This window comes from Alligator mississippiensis, chromosome 7 (genome assembly GCF_030867095.1).
Source record: "Alligator mississippiensis isolate rAllMis1 chromosome 7, rAllMis1, whole genome shotgun sequence".
NCBI classification, from domain to species: Eukaryota; Metazoa; Chordata; order Crocodylia; family Alligatoridae; genus Alligator; species Alligator mississippiensis.
This window is the reverse complement of record NC_081830.1, coordinates 6,799,626-6,824,121: the sequence shown is the minus strand read 5'-3', so window position 1 is coordinate 6,824,121 and position 24,496 is coordinate 6,799,626. Positions and strand designations below refer to the sequence as shown.

General features: G+C 55.4%; 1 protein-coding gene and 2 gene segments (V, D, J or C); 1 reads left to right on the top strand and 2 right to left on the bottom strand.

Moving 5' to 3' along the window:
* Positions 1 to 794: 794 nt before the first annotated feature.
* Positions 795 to 2,877, bottom strand: LOC132251346 (immunoglobulin heavy variable 4-59-like). The segment is given in 2 exon segments: positions 795 to 2,275; positions 2,363 to 2,877. Coding segments are annotated over 2 exon segments (357 nt in total).
* Positions 2,878 to 6,145: 3,268 nt separating this feature from the next.
* LOC132251575 (immunoglobulin heavy variable 4-59-like) lies at positions 6,146 to 10,337 on the bottom strand. The segment is given in 3 exon segments: positions 6,146 to 6,325; positions 9,766 to 10,082; positions 10,171 to 10,337. Coding segments are annotated over 3 exon segments (549 nt in total).
* A 2,380-nt stretch (positions 10,338 to 12,717) lies between these two features.
* On the top strand, positions 12,718 to 24,261 carry LOC102571881 (bactericidal permeability increasing protein). The gene is made up of 15 exons (XM_059730433.1): positions 12,718 to 12,946; positions 14,358 to 14,472; positions 14,855 to 14,983; positions 15,600 to 15,755; positions 16,345 to 16,408; positions 18,278 to 18,341; positions 18,788 to 18,879; positions 19,190 to 19,366; positions 20,328 to 20,387; positions 20,634 to 20,801; positions 21,359 to 21,426; positions 21,935 to 21,977; positions 22,326 to 22,389; positions 22,905 to 22,981; positions 23,848 to 24,261. The coding sequence occupies exons 1-15, from the start codon at positions 12,820 to 12,822 to the stop codon at positions 23,884 to 23,886; spliced, it is 1,443 nt and encodes a 480-aa protein (XP_059586416.1). The 5' UTR covers positions 12,718 to 12,819; the 3' UTR covers positions 23,887 to 24,261.
* The last annotated feature ends 235 nt before the right edge of the window (positions 24,262 to 24,496 follow it).

Below are 24,496 nucleotides of genomic sequence, written 5' to 3'. Positions count from 1 at the left end.
CCTGAATCCCAGCAGGTGTGCATTTTCATGTGTGTTTATTATGTTAGAGGGAGGGAAAGGCAATTATAATGAATGCATGTGAATCTGTCTTAAATCCTCATAGGAAGGAACAAGCTTTCCTGTGTATGTGTGTGTGTGCAGCTACACCTTGGAGGGGATGCCTGGAAAACAAAGGGATGAGAAATGAGACAGGCTTGTAAATTCCTTTGGAGGCTGTCTGTCACTTCTCTGCCAGTGTAGATGCTTATGGGTGTGGGCAACGAACAAGAGAAGGAAAAGAAATAACTTCATTCTTGTTTTTGTGTAATGATGGACTCTCACCAGCAGGCAGGAATAGGCAGTTCAGTGTTTGAGCACAGACCATAAACTTCTCCAAGACCGTTTCAGGCTGGACATAAGGAAGAACTTCTTTACTGTCCAAGTCCCCAAGGCCTGGAACAGACTGCCTCCAGAGGAGGTGCAAGCAACTATTCTGGACTCCTTTAAGAGGCAATTGGACGTACAACTTGCTGGGATCCTGTGACCCCAGCTGACTTCCTGCTCTTGGGGCAGAGGGCTGGACTCGATCTTCCGAGGTCCCTTCCAGCCCGAATGTCTATGAAATCTATGAACCTGAGGCTTATAGACAATGTTCCCTCTAAGTCTTAGCAGTCCGTGAACACGCCGCTCTAGTCCGTGAGCACGCTGCTCTGGTCTATTCCCCAGTTGGCCTTGCCTCCCCCTTTTGGCATGCTGAACCAATTCTTCTCACAACATTATTTGGGAGAAAAGAGTCTTGAAATACTAAACTATATATATTGTATATTTTATTTAAAAAGAAAAAAAAATATATATAAATATATAAATAAATAAATAAATAAATAACCCTACCAAAACAGAAAGGTTTATGTATAATTCTCCACCTGAGGAGAGCATACAAAAGAGACTGGATTTCATGTAACATACATAAATAACATCATTTAATATACTGTGTAAAGCTCTCCGGTACTGTGAAACACTGGAGGTATGCCTGGTCTGCCCGATCTGGCAGATTTCGTCACTCTTTCAAAAATGATTAACACTGCCTCCGTGCCTCCACAGCCTTTGAAAGCCACATGGAGACTTGTATGTCTTGCCACCAGGCAGTGAAGAGGCACATGGCATTGGGGCTTGGGGTGAAGTTCACCCAAAGGGGCTGGGGAGCGGAGCAGTTCCCCGGAGCCAGCGGAGCCCGCGCGGTACCCAGCTCTGCCCCAGCCCCTGTCCCCACTCCTGCCTCACCTCGGGGAGGAGACGCTGCCTGCCCCGTGCCGCTCTCTCTCCCTGCAGGGATGCTGGCGTGGTGAGGAGTAGCCCAGCTCCTCTCTGGGCAGGTGTGCGGCTTTACAAAGTTAATGTGGGGCAAGATTTTTTTTTTTTTTTTTGTGAGCAGCTACGCACATGTGCACCTTAGAGGGAACCTTGCTTATAGAGTCCAGGGGTTGTATTTAACCAGGTGTGCCTGGGGCAGAGATTTGGATTTGGATTTCCTAGGTGGGTATAAGAGACGACAGGCTGGAAACACTTGCATGTCCCCTTTGAAAGAAATCCCTACTTGGCCTACAGGCAATGCACTCAGCTGAACAGGTAGGTAGTTAAGGGATAGGAAGGTTGGCCTTGTAGGTGGTGGGATTAGGCAAGGCAGTAGGAGGCATGTACTCCACCCCAAATCCACCTTATGGACAGCTAGGCAGTTAGATCCTCTCAGAGTGCTCCGGCAGAAGACAGCAGCCCTCCTTCCTCTTCCAAAGGGTCCTGGTGAGTGCCAAATCTTCAGGGATTTCATGTAAGAGAGATGGACTTTCCTTTCCCTTCCCCATCCCATGACCCACAGCCCTTGGTCAGCGCTTCCCTCAGCTGCTGCTGGGGAAGTTGCTGTCTCAGGGCTCTGACCACCTGCTTCAAACCTGCTTCCCCTTCTTGTGCAGCCCCTGCTGTGCTCTGTGTCACTGTGTGTATCGAGCACAGTAATACATGGCCGTGTCTGCAGCTGTCAGGGAGCTGAGCTTCAGGTAGTACTTGGTGTTGGAGGAGTCCACAGAGATGGTGATTCTGCTCTGGAAAGCTGGGTTGTAGTTTGTGTTACCGCTCCATCTTCCCATGAAAACCAGCTGTTTGCTAGGGTCCTGGCGTACCCAGGCCCAGTAATCGCTGCTGGTGATAGAGCCACCAGTGACGGTGCAGGTCAGGCTGAGGGGCTCCCCAGGCTTCACAACCCCCGGGCCAGACTCTTGGAGCTGGAGTTGGGACTGGACCCCTAGAAAAAACAAAGATTAGTCAGGTTCAACCCAAACCTTCTTCTTCCCAGTTTCCACCACTTCCTGCAGCCTTCCCAGGCACTCACGTGGGGCCAGGGACAGAAGGAGTAGGGGCCACAGTAGGACAGTCATGGTGCTGCAGGAGGGGAGCCCACAGCTCAGGAGGGAAGCTTAGTTCCTTGGTCAGTGACCCTGAGTGCCCCAGGGTGGCTATTTGAGCAGGGAGCCAGAGTTGTGGAGGGGGGGCGGGGGAGTAGGGATTTGCATAAAGGGTGTGCGTCTAGGACCTGGCCTGCGGGAGGTGGTAAAAGGGACAGTTCTCTGTGCATGTGCCAATGTGTTTCTGGGTCTGTGATGTGCCTCCCTACATTTCCTGCTGGGCACATTCCTCTGAGACCCCACACGGGCAGGAGGTGGCAAAGCTGTTGCAGCTCATCTTTCCCATCTGCATTCTCAGGGGACACGGGCTGGATCCCAGCCTGAGGCTTTTCCAGGGAGTTTGGCCCTGGGCTCCAGGGAGCTCTGTGGCAAGCCCTGTGCAAGCAGCTGGAGACTTGTGGCCTGTCAAGGAGGGTTTCTGCTGGGAAATCTCCTCGCTTGTCTGCTGCCTGGGGCTGGATCAGCTCTGACTCCTGGCCTAGGTTCCTTCTTACATTTAGACACTGCCTCTGATTCCCTTCTTTATGGGGCTGATATTTTTTGGGGGGAGAGGGGGGACAGAGGAGTTGCTAATGGCTGACTGTAGTTTGGAGTAGAGCCTGACTATAGCCCACAGACCCCAAGCAGGTGAGCACAGGGCTTGCAGTTGCACTCAGGCACCCAGACAGACACAGTGGGGCAAAAGGGATGATGGGCCAGGACTGCTGGGTTCCAGTTCCAGGCCAGGGGAAATCTGCCCCCTGCTTGCTTGCTAACCTTATTTAGGATTTTGGCAAGGGGAGTATTTGTGCTGGCCCCAGGGCATGTCCCTGCTCAGTGTGTGTCTGTCACTGATACAGGGCTGTTCTCTGGACTGCAGGCTGATTGCTCGCAGGTGCACTCGGCCTCTGGAGGTGTCTGTAGTGATTGTGATGCTGCTCTTAAGAGCATTGTTATACTTAGCATTTCCATCCCTGCAGAGAATTCCCATCTAGTCCAGACCACTGCCCCTGGCCTGGGTTCCCAGCACGGCCGCTGATGGAGAATCTGGCCATGACAGAGGGTTTCTCCAGGCTTTTGAATTCCCCCACAAGACCCCATTAGGCCAAGCTGAGTGCAGTCATCTGCTGGAAGGAGGAGAGGGGAGGGAGTGAAGACTTGTGTGGGCTGGGGGCAGTGTAAGGGCTGAGCTCTAGGCAAGGCTATGACAGCATTAATTGCGGACTTTTATGGCAGGAGGATTTTATTGCCTTGGCACCTCATTGGAAGTCCCATTTAAGGCAATTTCAAGGGCAAGCACATAAAGTTGCTGACCAGCCCCAGCTTTGTTCTTTCGCTGCAGCCCTGTTAGGTTTGTGAACTGGCCGCCCAGCCCTGTCACTTCCAGGTGCCTTGCAAACGGCAGCAGGTGGGTTCCCAGGGCCAGGGCTTTACCCCCTCTTAGAGGCAGAGTTGGCTCAGAGCAGGCCCTGCTCCTGCTGGTTGCTTATTGCTGTTTGTTTCTTAGGGCTTGGGGTTCCTGGGTCTGTGTTTTAGAGACAGTCTGGTCAGACTGGGCTGTCTTGTGGCCTGTGTCTGTGCTGAGATGGGAAAGCTCTGCCAAGGGGCACTGAGCATCTGTGGGGCCTCTGAGATTCCAGGCCCTGCCTCTTTATTTTATACTATATACTCAAAGAGCTAGAAACACCCCTGCCTGAGCTACAGAAGGCTGGGAAAGATGCTCAGGAAATCATTCTGCTGCAGCCTGTATTGACCAAACACAGAAGAATGACTTGGGAATGTGGGCTGTTCCTCAGCTGCAAGGTGACTTCTGTGCCCACTTCCTTCTGCCTCCACCCCTGGCAGAATAGTGAGGCGTAAGGTGAAGGGGTCTGAAGTCAGGGGGAGGCTGCCCAGTCCTTGCTGTGGGCTGCAGAGAAGGACAGTCACAGCAGGGCTTGCTGGGTACGGTCACGGTGGTGCTGAGAGCCAGCATGGACATCGTGTAGACTTGGTGGGGCTTGGTCAGAGGATGTAGGCTTGAGTGGCCTAGCCCAGGCAATTCCAGCTATACCTAATCCCTCCAGGCTCCTGGGAAAGCTGAGTCCTAAGAAGTTTCTGAAAGGGACCTGTTCATGAAGATTTGTGGGATGCTGGAGATACCAGAGCCTTCCTGCTGCAGCTGGGCCCTGCCCATGGGAGGGGTGTCCTGGGGCTGCTCTCAAGAGCCAGGTTTGCCTGGTGCTGAGCAGAGAACAGGCCTGTTTTCTGTTCTTGCTATTCTACGTGCCGGCAGCCATGGGCGCTTTCCCCATGTCTGCCTGGGTGTGAGGGTGGGGTTGTGTGGGCACAGGTCCTGGTGCAGCATAAGAGGCTTGTGCCGAGAAGGCCCCAGGGTGAAGGTGATACAAATCTGTGTCTGCAGAGGGCTGTCCCAGTGCTGGGCTCAGGGCTGGTGGTTTGTGGAGCTCCTGAAGCAGGGGGATGAGGCTGAGTGCAGTGGGGGATTTCCCTGAGCACAGGTGGGTTCTGGTCACTGCGTCTCACATGGAGCACACAGCTGGTGTCACCGTCTCCCTGTTCTTGACTGCAAATGCAGGAGGTGCTTGGACCTACCCTGGAGGCACTGACTCTCCCATCAGTGAATTTAATGGCAGTAGAAGCGTGCATCTGTGTGTGTTTGTATGCATGTGAGAGAGAGAGATCTGAGCTTTCCTTTCCACAGTTTGGTATCTCCTCTGTGAACGTTTGGCACCAAGGTCGGCACCATGAGATCTTGATGCCTGTCAGTATTGAACTCTGGGGGTCTGGGTCTGGGCTGCACTCAGCTCCTTCCCTTGGCTGTTGCTGAGCAGGGAATCAGTAAAGCACAGGAAACTAGTATGACCCTTAGAGAACTGTGCACAACCTGCTTCCCCTTTGTGTGCTGGGTTGCAGCCAGGCAATGCTGGGCTTGCCTCATGTGGAACCACTTTCCAGAGCATGGGTCCCTACCCAGCACCAGTGAGATCTTTGGCCCCTGTCTAGAGTGCTGGGAATGAGTGTGTTGGCCTAAGGGCAGGACTTGGCACTGGGGAGATGGGTTGGGGGGGCCGTTTGTATGGAGAAACCTGCCCTGTCCAGGCCAGGGTCAGGCCAGAGGGTAGCAGCAGAAGAAGGATTAACAAGGGCCCTAATTCCCTCACCAGATACCCTCAGCCTGAGCTGCTCCAGCAGGCTGGCGGAGGCTGTTGGCTGCTCCTGGCAGGCTCCTGCCCTGCAGCTGGGAGAGGACGCTGAGGGGAGAGGTGTCTGCACTCCCTGCCCTGGGCTCCAGGTTGGGGCCTCACAGATGAAGCCCTGGAGTGCAGTGTTCCCCAGGAGCCCGACACCCCCTGGCCTGAGGTTGGGGGGTCTCTCCAAGTATCCCTGTCTGGCCCCGTGTGGGGGTTGTTGTCCCACCCATGGCAGTGAGAGATCCTGAGAGCTGAGCACTTCCTGCTCCAAGCCTGGGTGGGCTGTGTCTGGAGGCTCCTGGGCTCTGGCTGTCTGGACTGTCCTCTCCCAGCCCTTTTCCAGCAAGGTTGGTGTGAGGGAGCTTGAGCTCAGGGATCTCTCCCATGAGTGGGAGCTGGGCAGCTCTGGAAGGGTGGGTTGGGGATTGGGATGGGATCAGCTCCTGCCTTTCTTTATTTAGTAGCATTGAGTAGGAATGGGATGGGATGGATCTCACAGCCCACTTCCCCTTTGTGTGCAGCCCAAGCCCTGTTGTGTCACAGTATCACCTGGACTTCACTTCCCAGTCCCATCCACTCTGGGCCTTTCCCAGGAGGCTGCTGGATCCAGTTCCAGCGATACCCAGTGGTGCTCACAGACTGACCTGTGACAGCACTGGTCAGGATAGGGGTGTCTCCAGGCTTCACTACTTCAGGGCCAGACTGGAGCAGCTGCATCTGGGAAAGGGCAACTGGGAACACAAGGGGAATAATAGAGGCAAAACTGTCCGTGTTCCTCAGCTGGACTGCAGGTGAGGGCACTGGAGAGCCCAGGGTTGGAGCAGGGGACAGGCTGGAAGGTGGGGACATTCCCGTAGAGGAACTGACCTGGGGTGAGGAGGGAGGGAGAAGGAGGAGAGGAGAAAAAGTAGTGAAAGGATCATGCACTGAGAGTGTCTGAGCACCCCCAGCAGTGCCAGCTCCTCCCCCAGGCTGGTGCCTGAGCCCTGCATGAGCTGGGATTGTATCAGGGAGCTGGGGCTGGGATTTGCATGTCTGCTGCCCAGGAGACTGGCCTGAGGAGAACCATGTCTATTGGGGAATCTCCTCAATCCTCTGCCCCTTGGGACTGGATCCTCTTTGAGCCCTGGCCTGGGCCCCAGGGGGGACACTCCCTGTTACTGGGCTCTCTGCCTGCTGCCACACCCTGTACAGGTCTCAGGTGATGTAACTGGTGCGAGCTCCCCCAGTCCTTGTCTCCCTGCCGATGTCTTCAGTGCTTGTATCTGCTTCTGTCATGTGGGGTAAATAAAGGTCCCATGCGAGCAGGTGAATCCTGGTTGCATTCCTAAGGCAGGTGATAGGCCTGTGCGATTTGATCCGGCTTCGGATCTGGCCGCTTCGGATGGCCGTGATCCGATTCGGAGCTCCAGACTGGGTTTCTGCCTCCATCCGGCTGAAGCTTCGGAGCCGCCTCGGAGATCTGGCCATAGGGTATACTGGGGAATCAATGAAACATTTATAACTTTGTTTCTTGTCCAATTTGGATGAAACTTGCAGGGGTGCTAGCCTCTGCTGGGAGCATGAAATCCCCAAGTTTCAAGAATATCGGTACAGGGGTTTGGGGGGAACTGTACCCCAAATTATTGAAAGCCAAACTCGTATCACTGCTGTCACACCACAGGGCGGGTGAAAACTGCAGGGCTGGTAACTCTTAATGAGGCCACAAAGCCTGCCAAGTTTCAAGGAGATCGGTGCAGGGGTTTGGGGGGAACTGCACCCCAAGCTGCAGACAAGCAAAACTGGTGCCGCGGGTGATACTGTGTGCGTTCAGGCGCAGCGGGGTGACAGCTGCAGGGATGGTGGCCTCTGCTGTGACTCCTGCCAGCTGTGGAGGAGATAGGTGCAGGGGGGTGCTGGGGCCCTGCACCCCTACCTGCTGACAGGCAAAACTCGTGCCAAGACTGTGTCTGTCTTGGGGCAGTTGATTGTCTGTATTGAGTCTTTCCTCTCCTTGTCCTGGTTTTGTAGGTGCTAATTGCTGCTCCTTAAGTCGCTGTGTAGTAGCTTGGTCCAGGGTATTGAGCTGGTCCCCCGAGTCCCTGGTCCCTGAATGAATCACGATTGATTGATTGGTAACTGGGAACAAAGCAGCGTAGCAGCCAGGCCTGCAGCAGTGTCTCCCCTCCTGCCCCAGGACAGACGCAGTCAGTCCCACAGCACCCATGGCACCAGTTTTGCTCATCCGCAGCTTGAGGGGCAGTTCCCCCAAACCCCTGCACCTATCTTCTTGAAACATGGCAGGCTTTGTGGCCTCAGCAGGAGCTACCAGCCCTGCAGTTTTGGCCCCACTGTGTTGTAACACAGATGTGACAGGAGTTTTGCTTTCAAGAATTTAGGATGCTGTTCCCCCCAAACCTCTGCACTGATCTTCTTGAAACTTGGCAGACTTCATATTTTCAGCAGAGGCTACCATCCCTGCAAGTTTCATCCAAATCAGACAGGAAACAAAGTTATAGATTTTTCATTGTTCCCCGTTATACCCTATGGCTGGATCTCCGAGGCGGCTCCGAAGCTTTTTGGGAAGCCGAGCGAGGCTGGCACTTCGACCCGGACGTGCTGCTTCGGACCCCAAAACATCTGAAGCTTCTCCAGATCCAAAGCTCTGTCCGAAGCCTCATGCAGCCCGAGCAGGTGAGCTGTGCCTTGGGTTCCTTCTCCCCCTCCCCTGGACCCTTATCCACATCCAAAAGCTGGATCTCCCCCAGAGGGGTCTGAGAGGCAATAGCTACTGAGCTGAGGGCCCTGGCACAGGCAGAATCAGGCTGTGAAGGGAAGTTTTGCTCTGGGGATAGAAGAGGACAGTTCAGGTACTGCTCTTGGGCCCTTGACAGGATGAGTATTTGCCTGGGGGAAGGTGTACAGAGGGCAGTGTTGCAGGCCCTGTATGGCTGGCTATGTGATGAAGTAACTGCAGAAGAGATCTTGCTGAGCTCAAGGGGTCATATGTGGTTGAGCTGGGGGGTAAAAGTGCCAACAGCTGGTATTACTGAGACCAGGCATTGAGCTGCAGCCTAATTCCTTCCAGGCCCCTGGGCATAGCTCTGTATGCCCAGTGTCTCTGGGATGGGCCACTGCTTCCAACACCCCTGCACATGGGAGAGAGAAGAAAAGAGGCTCTCCTAAGGGGAGGGGACTCATCAGTTCAGTTTAGAGGGATGTGCATGTGAGGGCATGGAGGGTCTTCCCTAAGGGTTAGGCCTAGGTACTCAGGCTGGATGGTGCCAGGTGGCTGTGGGGGCTCACAGGTGAGGAACATATGGAGCATTATGCCAGGGGATTAGTTAGTGAGTGGGAGATGCAAAGAAACCAAAGTGATGCCCCTGGTGCTGCCTGTGCCCAGGGCAGGAACTTGGCTCGTCCCTCCCTTTCAGGCTCTGAATCTCTTGCTTTGTCTTCCCACCCTGTAGGGTGGGTCTTCAGTGGAGATTTTTGCCTCTTAGCCCATGTAACTTCTAAACCCCTGTCAGACTTGAGCTGTGAGTGAATGCAGGTCCCAGCAGACCCTGTCCTAGGCTTTGCTGGGAGGAGCTGTGTTTCCCAGTGGGAGCTCTGGGGACACTTTCCCTTCTGAGGGCAGAACTGGGGATGTAGGTGTTGTACCTGCTGGGCATCCTCACATAACATGTCCAGAAGTTCCTGTGTGAGCGCTGTAGAAATTCCTCTCATTGTTTCTCTCTTAGGAGAATTCGGGACCATTTCTCTGGGGCCCAGGCTGCTCCTCTGCAGGTGCAGCAGGCTACTGGCATGTCTCTGGGGATAGTGAATTGTCCTTTCCAAAATATTTTGGCTATAGCAGGTAAGTGAGACCCACTCCAGCTCTTTTCTGGGAGCCTGATGTACACAATCTGTGCTGTAGCTGCTGAAGTCAAACCTGGAGGCTTTGCAAGAAACATGTAGACAGTCTCCAGGATACCTCACATCCCTTCTGGACTCCACCGGTGGCACCTGGGACCAGACACCTTGGACCATAGAGATAAGACAGACATGAGTATAAGACTGGCCATGGTGCAATACTCTGACTTAGCAAAGCTGGAAAGTCAGTGTTCAGATGCCCTGAATGCCTCTTCAGACTCTGCTTCCCCTTTCTGTGCAGCCCCTGCCCTGCTCTGTGTCACTGTGTCTCTGGCACAGTAATACATGGCGGTGTCTGAAGCTGTCAGGGAGCGCAGCTGCAGGGAGAACTGGTTCTTGGAGCTGTCTCCAGACATGGTGATGCGGCTCTGGAGAGAAGGGTTGTAGCTTGTGCTCCCACCAGCAGGATATATGTATCCCATCCACTCCAGCCCTTTCCCAGGAGGCTGCCGGATCCAGCTCCAGGCATAGCTGCTATCAGTAATAGAGACCCCGGAGACAGCACAGGTCATGCTGAGGGTTTCTCCAGGCTTCACCACCCCAGGGCCAGACTCCTTCAGTGTGACCTGGGACAGGATACCTAATGGAGAAATGAACATGGCGTTAGCTGCTGGACCCTCTTTCCCTGCCTCGGCATTGCTTTTCCTGCCATAGCAGCAGATACTCACCCAGGGGGGCTGCCAGCAGGGTCAGCAAAGCCAATGTTGGTGTCATGGTCATTTTGGCTGATGCCTGGTGTCCTCAACAGGCAGGAGGGGGCAAGTCTGTGGAGACACTGAGGCACCCAGAGCTGGGGATGGTATTTAAGGAGGAACCTTTCAGGAGTTAAGCCGGAAATGTGGTCACACCATTTGCATGTGCCTGTTTTATAAGGGCCTTTTTATAGAACACAATGTAAATCTGGGGCTGCGTTGGGAGGGAGGTCCAGGTTGAGCCCGGCTCCAGCAAGTTGTTCATGGGATCCTGCCATTTTTCCTCGCGGGGGAGTGGGCTGGTGACAGACTGAGCTCTGTTCTCAGGGAATGGCTCCATGTTTCCAGCCACACTCGCCACCCCTGATATGCCCTGAGCCCACGGGGCAGTGATCAGAGAGGACCTGAGGCTCTGGCACCCAGGGGATGTTGTATAACCAGGACCCCCTGGGCCAGGGCTGTCCCTGCTGGTGCTCAGGTGGGTGGCAGGGCTCCAGGCTGGGAGCTCTCCCAGCACAGGGGTGCTCCTTGCCCAGCATGGGCACAGTCGATGGAGCTCTCCACATTAGCACGGCAGGGGGCTGCTAGTTCAGGCAAGGCAGGGGTTCGGGAGCCTTGGTGCTGGCTTGTGCCCAGAGACCCCAGAGGCTGGTTCTGGGTGTGAGACTATGCAGGGCTGACTCCCAGGAAGCCTCTGCTCGGGCATGAGGCTGTCCCCCTCCCTAGGGCGACTGTTACCCCTGCACCCAGGGTCCCCAGAAACCCCCCTGGCAGATCCTGGCCCTGTCACAGACCCTTGTCCCAGGGAATGTCACTCCCTCTCCCTTCCCCCAGCTCTTGGGCAAGTGCTCTGTTGCACAAATGTCTTAGCTCAGGGCTGTTGCCTCTGACAGCTTGTCGCTCCCTGGGATTCCAGGAAGGCAGCAGCCTCAGCCCCCACTTGGATTTCCTGTGCTCATCCTGGGAGGGAAATGAAAGTTATGTAAAAGGTTCCTCCTTCTCCTATGGCTGGAGACACGCAGGGCTCCTATGGCCAGGGGAATTGCGCTTCTGCACGGAGCAAAGCCTGGCTCTTTCGAAAGCCCTGCAGCAGCTCCATATGTGCTGAGCTCTTCTCCAGGGTCAGCATGTTGTGGGTTGCAGAAAGGAAGCTGTTACAGCCACCCTCCACACCCACTGCCTCTTTGCAGGAGCCTCTGCAAAGAAGGGCCACAGAAGGAGCCCTGGATCTGAATGCTCTCAATCATTCAGCATGGCAGTGTTTTGCACCTGCACCTGGGACTTGCTGCTGTTTTGACAGAAGCACCCGTCCTTCCCTGAGCCGCTTCTCCTAGGCATGCCTGGATTTAGGTGTGAGGGGCTGGGAGAGAGAGAGACGCCCTCCTTTTATCTAGCCACCTTCTGCCAGGGGCAGTAACAGGGACTGGTCTTGGAGCATGGCAGCTGAGCCCTCATCTCCCAGGCTCCTGCTGCATGCCTGTGCCCAGAGATGCTTTGGGCTGCCTGATGGGTGGATTAGTCCTGAACTGAAGTCCTGAGGTAGCTGTGATGCCCATGTGGGACTTGTGCCCTTCAAAGACCTGCATCATGTTGCCAGGAACGTGGCCTAGGAGGGCTGGGAATGTGCCCAGAGGCAGCAGGCCCTGGGATGCCTTGGTTGCTTTAGGCATCCAGGCTGCAAGCACATTGGTCTAGAGGCAAAAGGAGTCAAAACTCGTGGAAGAGGTGATGTCTCTTATTAAACTAAATAGATATTTGCCAACAAATTATTTTTATTTATTTGCAAGTTTTCAGGCACGCTCACCCTTCATCAGGCATAGGAGAGGGCCAAGATTGTAAAAGTTTTTGTAGGTAGACATAAGAATTTACATTTCTACCTAGAACTTTTTTATAATCTCTGCTCTCTCCTATGCCTAATGAAAGGTGAGTGTCTCCAAAAGCTTTCAAATAAAATAATTTAGTTGCTTTAGGACATTCCTGGGCTCCACCCTGCTCCCGGTGGAGGAGAGAATGGAGCGAGCATGGCACGGAGCAGGAACACCTTGAAACCCAGCACAGCAGCACGCTGGTTGGTGCCAGCACAGAGCTTTCTCCAGCTGCCAGCGAGGTGCTAGCTGCAGGAGGCTGGTGCAGCATGGTTTTTCCAGGTCCCCGCTCCCTTGTATCCCTGGAGACCATTCCAGCCACATTCCTGTGGCTTGGCTGGCTCCCAGGAACAGATGCCTGCAGACCAGCAAAGTGACACTCCCTGCAAGAGCTGGGCAGAAGTGGCAGTGACAGGTGGTATGGCCAAGAGCGGGCCACGTGGACAGGGAGCCTGCCTGGGGCTGTGGAGCAGATGGCCCCTGGGCTCAGTGCTTCCTGTGCCTTGAGGCTCTGCTTCTGCTCCAGAGGGAGGATTGCAGGCATGACATTGCTCAAGGTGTGACCAGCCCCGCTGTGCTGCAGACCAGGCCTTGTGAAATAGGGACAGCCCCTCAGTGATGCTAAAAAAACTTCCTGCTTCCTCCTCGGTTCCCTTTTTTCAGCCAAGCTGTTAAACGCCTGGGTTATACCACAGGGATTGAAGGTTGAGGAACAGTCTGCATCCTGCTTGGTACAGCTGAGGCTGCACGGTGCCTCCTCATGGCTGTCAGGATGGTGGTGCGGAGCCTGGCACTGGCTGCCCTCATGCTGGCAGCTTGCATGGTGCTAGCCAGGGCCACCAACCCCGGGTTTGTGGCTAGAATCACCGAGAAAGGCCTGGACTATGGTAGGTTCTCAGTCATTCTCTGTCTCGGAGACAAGTGCTTGTAGCCAGCTACATGGCAAGCAGGGAAGTGGAGCTAGGAGGCGAGGAAGAACTTCCTCACTTCAGGGGGGTTCAGCGCTGGAGCAAGCTGCGCAGAGAAAGGTGGAGCTTCTGTCCTTCAGGGCAGATTAGACAGGTGCTTGCCCAGGGTGGGTTAGTCAGGGCTGATCCTGCCTGGAGCAGGGGGTTGGCTGAGATGTGACACACAGGGGCCTTGCCAGCTGTGCTTTTCTATGACTCCAGCAGCAGGGATGTAGCTGCCCAAATGGCTTTGCAAGGAGCATACGGCAGAAACACCAAGGCCAGACATCACGCTATGCTAATGCATCTGCACTGCTTCCAAGTCCAGAATGAGCTGTGGTCCTACTGCCTGGTGCTGCCTTATGCCTATGGACATACCTGTCTTGAGCTCTTTCTGGGCTCCTTCTCTAGAAGGAGGATGGTTGTGACTCTAGTCTTTCCTGAAGGGATATTCCAACCCTATCTCCCTGCAGCAGCCCTCACAGCCCAGCTTGGAGGGGTCTGTGGGGATCCAGTCACCCTGACTTTCCCCCAGCCCTTGTTCTTTGTAGCAGTGACCTCACCTGGCTGTGTTGGGGCTTGGCTGGCTGAGGGAGGGGGCAGCTGTAACTTGGCCTCATGGCCAAGAGGCTTAAGCCATTAGTTGATAAGTCAAGAGGAGTACCATGGGGTGGGGGGGAGGGCACAGACTGATGAACTTGGGTGGTTGTTACTGGCGCTGAAGCAGCTGGGTTATGGCACTGAAGCCCTGGCACTGAAACAGCTGGGTTGTGGATTAAAACATACCGCATGAGGAACAGCTTGTTTGTCAGCTGTTGTAAGAGCTGTGGGCACTTCTCCAGAGAAAAGGGCCTTCCCCTCAGCTAGTGCGGGTATGCAAGGGACATGGCCTCACTTGCTGGTGTGGTGCTGATGTGGGCAGGCGCTGCACCCTGATCTGAGTCCTGCTTTGGGTCTGCACTGCAGATGTATAAGCAATAGCAACACAGAGGGACGGTTCTGTTTGCTGGAGCCTCTTGCCCTCGGCAGCCTGAAGCTTGCTGTGCCCCAGCTGTCTTCCTCTGCTGCCATATCATGTGATGCCCAGGGTCCTTAAATGTTGCTCAATGCAGCCCTTGTCTTGTGCCAGAAGGCAAAGCCCTTTGTCCTGGGTTGAGACTTGATGTTAGCTATTAGCATGTCAAACCCCCTCCCTTGCTTTGCCTGTGTGCAGGGAAGATCACAGGATATTGTCGGCCTGTGGCTCCCAGCCCTTTCCTGCCACAATGGCATCCACATCCAGGGTTGCTATCAGGCAGCCCCAGCTTCATGGCAGAGGCCAGATGATGATGTGGCCTTTTTGTCTCTGCAGCCCGCCAGGAGGGCATTGCTGCCCTGGAGAAGAAACTGGCCAAGCTGAAGCTGCCGGACTTCTCGGGGTCTTTCAAAGTGAAACCCTTTGGGAACGTGCACTACGAATTCTACAGGTGAGGCTGCCCCACTGAAGGCAGCAATCGTTTCCCCTGGGCAGGGCTGGAGGAGACCTTGGGGGAGTGGAGGGGAAGCTGGGGCAGAGCGGGACCAGACATTGGGCACAGTGAGAGAACAACTCCATTTCCAAGAGCTGGATTGAACCCTTAACCCTGCCCCAGGTGCTGCAGATATGAACAAGTTATGGTAAGATCACTCCCCGCCTCTCAGGGAAGCAGTGTGGGCAGGGAAGGAGCATGTGCCCAAGCAAGGGTCAGACACAATGCCCTCCCTGCCAGCAGTGCTGGCAGCTTGTGGGGCAAGGATGCAGGACCATCCATTACCATCTCTCCTGCACCAGCCCTGGGCTCTGGCTGATGACACCTCGCTCCCTTGCAGTTTGGACCTTCGCAGCTTCCAGCTGCCGAGCTCGCAGATCGTCCCTGTCCCTAACGTGGGCCTCAGGGTGTCTGTCTCCAAGGCCTTTGCCCATCTGACGGGGAAGTGGAAGGTGAAGAAACGCTTCATGTGAGTGCCCCTCACCTTGTTGTGTGACCTTTTTGTCTCCTAGGATGTGTTCAGGCTGTTTTTCCCTGTCTGCCTTCTGCCTTGTCATTTCCTGCCCGGCTAATTTGCTTCCTTAAACAGGGGGTTCAGCCTCCTCTCACACTCATCTTACCCATCCCATAGCTCTCACCAGGCCTTCCAGGGGCTCTGCAGCTCTTCTCTTCCCTGCTGTGTGGATTGCAAGGGACTTTTTGTTGCCATCTCTGCTGTCTCTATATGAGTGGTTGCTGTGATTAGTGAGCACTGCGATGGAAGCTCCCAGCACAGAGCGCTTGTAACTGGCCAGTCTAATGCAGCACATGTGTGTCGGCTTGGGGGGGGGAACCCTCCATACACCCCATCCAGGATCCAGAGCTGAAGACTGTCTGGGTTATCTCCCAATGTCTCATTTCTGTGATCATGAAGGAAGGAGGAAAAGGAAGCTTGAAGTGACTAAGTCTCCTGGGTCCCCCTTGCCCTTGGGCCCCTAAGCCAGAGCAATCCATGCTGGAGGAACATCCCAGCCATCTCCATTGTGGGGTCTTGGGTTGCACCTGTAGCCCAAGGCTGACTCTCTCTTGTCCCCTTCTCCCATTAGCAAGGACCATGGCTCATTTGACCTGAAGGTTGAGGGTATCTCCATTTCCATTGGGCTGAAGCTGGGGAGTGATGCATCTGGGAGACCCACTGTGACCACCTCTGAATGCAGTACCCAAATTTCGAATGTCCGGATACACATATCTGGCAGATTTGGGTATGTAACTCCCCTCCCTCAGCTGGTTCAGGGGTTGCATGTTGGAGCCCATCTCCCAGGGGACACCAGTGGGATTGGCTGCCTTCACCTGTTCATGGCTTGCTGCAGCCTCCTCTTGAAACCGATCCCCTTGGCCCATCCCATGCTGCTTCCCTTGTAAAGGCTGCATGGGTAACTTGGACAGAGGGGCCAATAGCCTTAAGGTGCTGTTGCTGCCAGAGGAATTTTCCTTATAATCAGATATATTGGCCCTGATCTCCCCTAGGAGACGAGCTGATCAGGGGGATGTCAATAAATAAAAATCAGACCTAATGTGAGAAGAGGCAATTGCATACTTGTAGATTGACTTGGAATTGGGCCTGTGGTGTGGTCTGTTCAAGGGCTGTGTTTTCAGTCTGGGGACACCAATTTTATGAGGCTGGTTCATTGCTAATGCAATGCTTAAGACCACGTAGAGCAGCAAAGGTTTGATTCCAGGCCAATATGGGGAATCCTGCCCAGGGGTCGGTGCACTGCTTTCACTTCTGCAGGAGGGAACCGTCCTGCATCTGGAGAAAGGTGACTGTATCTTGCTGTGTTCTGTTTTTAGCTGGCTATACAAACTGTTCCACAAGAAAATTGAGTCCAGCTTCAGGAAGACCATGGAAAGCAAGGTATAGCATGCTGGGAGCGCTAGACTCCAGCTGCTGTCATGAAGTCCTTTCCCATACCGGTAACTAAAGTGTTCTGTGTCCCACAGTTTGGTTAGAACTAGTACATGGTTGCACATTGCATCTGTGACTAGCAGGTGAGACACCGGATGAATGAATGTGTGTTGACTGCAGTCACCTTGGCATGTCAGTGGTTCCCACTGAATGCTAATCAGTAATGTTTGGCAATGCCTAATGTAATTGGTTCCCAGTTAACAAACACTTCTCCTTTCATGTGGTCAGATAAGTAGACCTCAAGCCTCGTCCAAATGTGTAACAACCCTAAAGACACGCTTAGAGTTGTTTGGCAAATGGGCTGCTGCTTGTATCAATTTTCTGGGGAGCTTTGGTTACAAATTCTGGCTTCTGGACCCTCGGGCATTTGCCTTCTTGTTTTTAATGAGGCACATAAATGAAACCCTGGTACCTGTGGCACTATACAAAAGCCAATGTGGAGTAGACCTGTAATGAGACAGGGAAACAAGCTATTAGCAATAATTGCTACAAGGTGAACTGGCAGGAGCTGCAACCTCTTTGGATGTGAAGCTCTTTCAGGAAAGAGGCAATTTGAGAATGCAGCATGTATGTAACAGATGGGAAGTGAAGGGCCGATGGAATTATGCTACTTTTTAATGCCATCCAGTGATTTCCCAGGACCACCTGGAAGCCATAGGTGCAGATGGGTGAGCATCTAAAGCAGAGTCATGGAGTCTCAGAGCTGGCCTTCTTTCCCAGGCCATCCCATTCACCCTGTGCTAATGGTTCCCAGGGGCTGACAACAATCCCTGACCTCTTGCTATAGTGTCTAATGCTCTTTCCCAGTCCATGCCTCTCTCTTCTGGGACAAGTGTTGAGCTTGTTTCTTGGTTTCTTGCTCCTTGACAGAGGGGGTATCTTGTGTTCCCCAGCTGTGCCCCCACCTGGGATCTCTCTCTGCAGCAGGGAACAAGACCACCTGTGCATCTTAGAGCCCCTTCCCATCCCCTGCTTGGCTTTTCTCCCTGTGCCCCTCCCAGGACGGCCTTTCAGGAGGCTTTTTACAGTGTGCGCCTCTCTGGGGCCATGATGGGACTCAGCCAGAAGCAGTCCTGTTCCCTTTATCCAGACTTTATAGGGCAGGTTTGGAGCCCATGGGCCCTGTTTCTGAGGAGGAAAGAAGCCTTGCTTCCAGACCCTCCCACCACAGAGCTAAGCAGGGAACAAAAAAACTTGAATCTGGCTAGCGAGAGAGAGCTGGTGGGAAGGGGTGACAACAGGACCACCCCCCAGCTCTGCACTGTGCCAGTGCCTGCCGATTAAATTCCCCCTTTGGGCCTGGCATGAGGCTGGCAGCTAGCCGCTTCCCATCCCTTGCTTCCCCCTTGCTTTGGAGATCACAGCTGGCTGTTGCTTCAGGCTGGACACCAGAGCAGAGAAGCCAGTGCACTGCTGTCTCCACGCCACTTTCCAGAAACAGCTGAAAAGTCCTCCAGCAGCTATTTGAGCTGATCTGCAGGACTCAGCCCTGCAACCTTGGCTAGGCCGGGAGCATGCAGAAAGCCCTGAGGGCTGGGAACGGGGGGGTCCATGCTGTCTCTGATAGCCCAAGGCTTTGCAGGGGGTGTGAGCAGTCAGGTGTGCCTTTGTCACAGTTACCCATATCCCCTGGTAGGGCTGAATGAATCCTTTCTCACAAGCCCTGTCCCTAAGGTGCACCGGCCTCGGGCAAATCACCAGCTTGCCAGGTGATGTGCAGGCTTGTGCACAAGAAGACCCACTTGTGCAGTCTGTGAGCTGGTCTGTCCACGCTCGCTGTGGACAGGCACTGAGGAGCTGTTACTGTGTTTCCTTCAGGTCTGTGAAGAGGTAACAAGCTCTGTCAGCACCCAGCTGCAGCCCTACCTCCAGACACTGCCAGGTACCAAGCAGCCATTGCTCTGACTGTTTATGACTGCTCCCCCTTGGCCAGAGACCTGGTCCTGCCCTCCTTGCAACCCCTGGCTCTATGAGGGCGGTGCAGAGCCACAGCACCCAAAGGGGCAATGTCGCAGGGAACAGATGCCCAGCGTGAGCTTCCTGGGGTGCCTCATGGAGGTTGGCACAGTAGTTTTCTCAAGCAGAAAGGATTCTGGGGCACAGAGGTTGGCTCCTGAGGCTGGGACATGGAGACCCCACCCCTGGCTTTCGACTGCTGAAGTGGCCTGTGGTTACACAGCCCCCTGACCCATGCTTCTGGTTCAGATGCTTGCATGTGGGGCTGTGGGCCGGTGCCACTTAGTTGGGAGCAGGTTGCCGTCTTTCCCCAGCACTGGGAGGGGCAGATTCCCTCCAGAGTCTTGCTCACCCCATTGTGTCCCGTTTCAGTCACCACAAAGATAGACAACGTGGCTGGCATCGATTACTCCCTGGTGGCCCCCCCCGTGGCGACAGCCCAGTGTCTGGATGTGAATCTGAAGGTAAGAGGTGCCCTTGGGCAGGCAGGATCATAACAGCAGGAGGGAAGAGAGCTTGCTTTTCCCATTGATATCTCTACTTTATGTTGACCCTTTGTGGCTGCCTGTAGCTACAGCCTCCGAGCAACCCAGTTGCTCAGGATGGGAGGATGGAGGGGAAGGCTGCTCCCGTAGCCTTGGTCTGGGGGACAGATCTTGCAACTGCTGCTCCCATACTCCCCCCCCCCCCCCCCCCCCGCGGGGCCTGTGACTACCCCAAGAACACAAGCACCAGCACCTTGTGGGAATCGCTCTTCATTCCTGTTTCCTCTAGGGTGAGTTCTTCTCTCTGGCTCACCGCTTGCCAGCCCCCTTCCCTCCCCCAGCCCTGGCCTTCCCGACGGAGCATGACCGCATGGTTTACTTGGGGGCCTCCAGCTACTTCTTCAACACCGCTGGCTTTGTCTATCAGACCGCTGGGGTCCTAGTCTTCAACATCACTGATGACATGGTATGGGGTGAAGGAGGGGAGGGCTTTTGTGAGGGGCTGTGCAAGGAGACTTGCTGGGCTACAAGCTTCCTGCTGATCTTTGGCAAATTGCAGTGTCTGCATGGTGCCTTGGCTGGTGGCGCTTCCCTGCAGCCTCAGGAAAGGGTGGCAAGAGAGCCCATGTGATTGGCAGGGAAGGGCTGTGGGCCCAAAACCCCCTCCCAAGGTAGGAGCAGAGGGGCAGGTGCTGCATGGGAATGTGTTGTTCCCAGCTGGACTCCAGATACAGGACTTGCTGTGGCAGGGCTGAGCTTGCAGACAAAAGGCAGAATCCCAAAAGGGGTCAGCCCATGGTAACAGGTGCCCTCCTGGCTGCTGGCAGACATGGGGTGGAGTGTGGGAGAAGATCTTGCAATGGCTTGAATGTAGGCAGTGGAGGAAAGAGATGTTGTCTTCAGGTTAATGGCACGGTGGACCCTGTCTGGCATCTCTGAGGGCACCCACTTTGGGTCATGGCTTGGGGCCATCTGTGCTATCTCCATTGATCAAGGCCTTTTCAGACTTGCCTCTGCTGGCCTGAATCCCAGCATGGGTAGGCATGGAGGAAACAGTCCAGGGTCCCACTTGAGTCTAATCCATGCAGGCAGGCAGGAGAGTCTGTTGCCTGCCAGAGTTGTGCAGTCACTTTACCTCCCTGCTCAGATGCAGGGGGTGAGAACACCAGGCTGGGTCACACGGGGGTGAGCTACACCAGTTTGCATCCCAGTGCCCAGAGCAGACATCCAGGCAGCTCTGTGGGGGCAGCTGTGGTGATGGGTGCTCCAGCACTGGGCTGCCAGGACGTGTGGGGGCTGCTACAAGCCTGGTGGCCGTGGGGGAGGTGTCAGTGGCTGGACATACCCCAGCTTGGCTATGTGCTGTTCCTGACACTGCTGTGCCGTGACTTGAGGCCTGGGCCTCACCTGTGTTTCATCTGCTGCAGGTTCCCAAGGGGGTTGAGTTCCACCTGAACACATCCACTTTCTCTGCCTTCATCCCCAAGGTGAGTGGGCTGCTGCCCCAGGAGAGCTGTGATACTGTCTGGGCTGCAGTGACCCTGAGCCTGGTCCCAAAAGTGATGGGACTTCCCACCACTGCAGCGGGCTCAGTGCAGGGCAGTGGCCCTGGGTTCAGTCAAGGAGAGGCCACAGGCTGGGAGGGGAAGTGTCTGAGTGTGCCCCAGGCTCCGCTCCCTGGCACAGCTGTCTGCCTGCATGAGCCTGACCTGTGCCATCTGTTCTGCCTCCAGCTGGAGAAGCTGTACCCTGACCGGCTCATGAAGCTCCAGGTCATGACCTCCTCGGCTCCATCACTGACCATCACACCTGGGGGCCTGTCGCTGATGCCGGTCGTGGACATCCAGGCCTATGCCATCCTGTCCAACTCCAGCCTTGCTCCACTCTTCCTCCTTAGCTTGGTCAGTATGGGCACAGCTTGTGCAGAGGGGCCAGCCAGCTCCAGGGTTGGGATACAGATTCCAGCTGTGGGCTTCAGATGCCAGGGGCTGGGCCTGGGGGAGCTCTGAGTGCTCCTGTAGGTAATATCTCAACATTTCCCTGGGTTTGGCATGGCTGCGAGCTGTGCTGAGCCCTGAGCTCTCAACTGGAGGGAATGAGGCTTAATGCTGGCATTCCCCCATGCTGTTCCTGATGTACAGGGCATGCCTCTGCTGGGAGGAGCAGGGTAGACAAGCCCATGCTCAGTTGTGTGTTGTCCCGGCTCTGCTGAGCCTGGTACCCGAGCTGGCTGGCTGGCTTGGGGGCTCTGTGCATCCAAGCTGCAGCACCTGCTAGACCTGCAGGGTGAATGTGTCCTGTGGAGAGCAGCAGCTTAGCGGATCTGTCCTGCTGTGGGCCTTGGGAGTTGCCCGGCCCTGCTCTGGGACTCAGCAGGAGGTCTGGGGAAGGCCCTGGTGGATCCCAGGACCAGCTGGTGTCTCAGGAGAGCTGATGGGGCTTCTCCTTCTGTCTTCAGACGAGCAACATTTCTGCCACTGTCGCCGTGAACTCTTCCCGGATAGGTGGGACCCTGGCACTGGGCAGGTGAGAGGCAGGGTTGGGGAGTGTAACCCCAGCCCTATGAGCCTTCTGGGCCAGAGACAGCCCAGGCTGACCAGGGCTGCTTATTTGCTCCATGGTTAAAGGGCTTAAAGAAGATCCAGACAGACCTGGCAGGAGGGCGAGGAAGCTCTGGGGGTTCCCTCCCCGTGTGCTGGGGGCAGTTTGTGAGGGGGGGGATCCTGGGATGGGGATGCCCTGAGGGCCCAAGGTGCACCAGGATCTTTGCTTGGAGTCTCAGACTGGGGGACAGAGAGGGAAAGCACTGGCAGAAGCTCTGGGATGCCCTGCTAGCCACCAGCAACCCCTTCCCTCCTCCATACATCCAGGCACTGCCATCCCCATGGCTCTGAGCACCAACCTGCCTATGTCAGCTGCCTGGGCCTTGGTGCACATGTGCAGTGTAGCCCTTGGAGGGCAGAGCCAGCTGTGGGGCTGGGGTGCCTGAAGGGACAGGGTGCTGTGAGGCTGATGAATCTCTGTCTCTGCACAGGCTGAAGCTGTCACTGAAGCACTCGGACGTTGGCCCCTTCTCTGTGAGTTGCCCTAATGGGCTCTTTGCCCCCTCAGTTCCTCTTTCCCTGCCTGGAAGACTTGGTAGGATGCCTCTGACTTCTCCAGAACCACCCCCCACCCCAGTCCCTGCTGGGGCATCTTGGGGAGGATGCTCTCTTCACTGCCATTTCCTAAGCTACTGGACCCACCGTAGGGCTCAGCTTTTTGTTTGTAGGATGCCCTCTGCATGAACTTGGGTCACACTCATCCCCCAGTTCCCAGCCTATATGCTCTTTTGTGTATGACTCACCCTGCAGCCCCCCACTCCCTTCTGCTTCCTCCAGATGCCCAGGCTGAAGGGCTTTTTCTTCCCTTCCTTGTCTCCCCAGGTGCAATTGCTGCAGTCGCTCATGAACATCTATGGCTCCAAGATCCTGCTGCCCCGCCTTAATGGTGAGCAGCTGGCAAGAGTGTGGGAAGTCCAAGGGGCCCGGGGAGGAGTGGGAGCTGGGGTCAGCTCTGGACCCTGGCTAAAAGCGACTGCAAGCAGAGGATCCCTGGGCAATGGGAAAGCATCACAAAGGCATGGTGGCATGCAGAGCACTTCAGGGGGCAGGTGGCTCTATTGAGACTGTCAGTGGGCTGTGACTGGGATTGAAGCAAATTCAATGGATAGAATGAGCCAGGCACGTGGCTTAATGCCTTCCAGACCTGCTTTCCCCTGCCCACAGCGGCTCTGCATTGCAGAGCAAACAGGCCTGGTGGGGGTGGCTTCCACATGGGGCAGCAGGGACAAACAGTGTCTTTGAAGTCCCCAACCTCATTCAGCTGCTTGGGAAGCTCCTTTGCCCTCCACCCCATAAGAGCAGGGTGGGAGCCAGGGGGAAAATTGGGTCTAGGGTTGGAGACTGTAAGATCCCCTGCTGTCTGCCCCCATCCCTGGCTGTCATGCCTACTGTGTTTTCCAGAGAGGCTGAAGGCTGGCTTCCCTCTTCCCCTGCCTGACCGCATCAAGCTCTCCAGCATCCTTCTGCAGCCTCACCAGGTCAGTGACAACAGCTGTCAGGCCTAGGGGCACCAGGGGGGAAGCACAAGTCAGGGGGGCTGTATGGTTCAGGGACCCAGTTAAGTGGCCCAGGGAATCTTTTTCATCATAAGCAGAGTCCTTGTGGGAGGAGAGAGCAGGGCTCTGGGAAAGGACTTGTCTCTTGGAGCTGGCAGAGGGGCTGGGGTGGAAGCATGGTGGGAAGGGGCAGAGGCAGGAGGGTGGGCTTTGCTGGTATTGGGGGTAGCTGGGCAGGAACACCCTGGTCTGCGTCAAGGGAGACAAGGGGAAAGCTCCCAGAGGGGAGAACATGCTTGTCTTACCAACAGCCCAGCAGCACACAGCCCCACTGGGAGCTTGGAGTGCCAGGCAGGCCTGTTTCCACCCAGCCTACGTAGGGGTGGCTCCATTGAGAGGGGCACAGTATCTTCCAGTCCTGATCCACACAAGTGCCTGTGCTCACTCTTCTGTGTCGAGCCCCACTCCTTACCATGTGGGCTCTGACCCCTGCTTACACCCTTTGCCCTCACTGTGGCCATATGCCAGAGGTGCTGGATATATGTGGGGCCCAGTCCAGTGCATGCTGAAGTCAGGGGAAGAGTCCAGTTAGTTCCAAGTACATGCGAGGCTTGGAAACAGTAGCCGCAGGCAGCCCTGGCTCCCCTCTGATGTGCAGCCAGCTCACACTCCGAATGTCCCAGGCTGAGCCCTGGATGCACGTGCTGTGCTGCCACCGGCAGCCATGCACTGAATCTTTGGTCCTGGATGAAAGCTGTCCCCCTTCCCCACAGCAGGGTGAGGGGCATTTGTGCTTGGCAACCCAAGGGAAGCCTCAGTGGTTCATGGCATTGTACTTTCTCACCTAGAACTTCCTGCTGCTGGCGGCAGATGTGCACTATGGGTAAGGGAACTCGGGACAAGGACACAGGTGCCAAAAGAAGATGGTCTCTTGCCTGCAGTGCACCCGACCTCGCAGAGGGGAAGGCAGGGCTTGCCTGCTCCTGCTCCCACCTGGCACCTGGCCTGACAGCACCAGAAGGACTCCATTCTCCCCTCCACTAACCCTGCCGGTCCCTTCTCCTTGCCATGCCCCTGTGCTGTGATGCCGATAGGATCAGGTTCTCCCCACCCTTCCTGGCCCTTGTTCCCAGTACGCTGTGTCTCAAAGTTGAAAGCTCCAGCAGCTGCCTCTCCTCCAGACAGATGGCTCCTCTGGGTGTCTTGGCCTCCACCATGGTGAAAACAAATGCATGTGGTAAACAGAAAATGCAAAACGCTGAGTGGTGCCTGGCTCTCGTTTTTGTCCACAGCCTTTGGGGCTGGACCCTGGCTGGGTTTGCTCTGGGGGCACCTTCCTTCTGCCTGCAGTGAGAGCTGGACCAAGCTTGAAGCCAGCTGGTACAGTAGTGAGCGCTCTCAGGCATCTGTTTGAATTGGGAGGGATAAGCAGTTCTCACCACAGCCCCTCTGCAGCAGCCTGGCTGGACCAAGTGGAGAGTGGTGTGGGGGGATCAC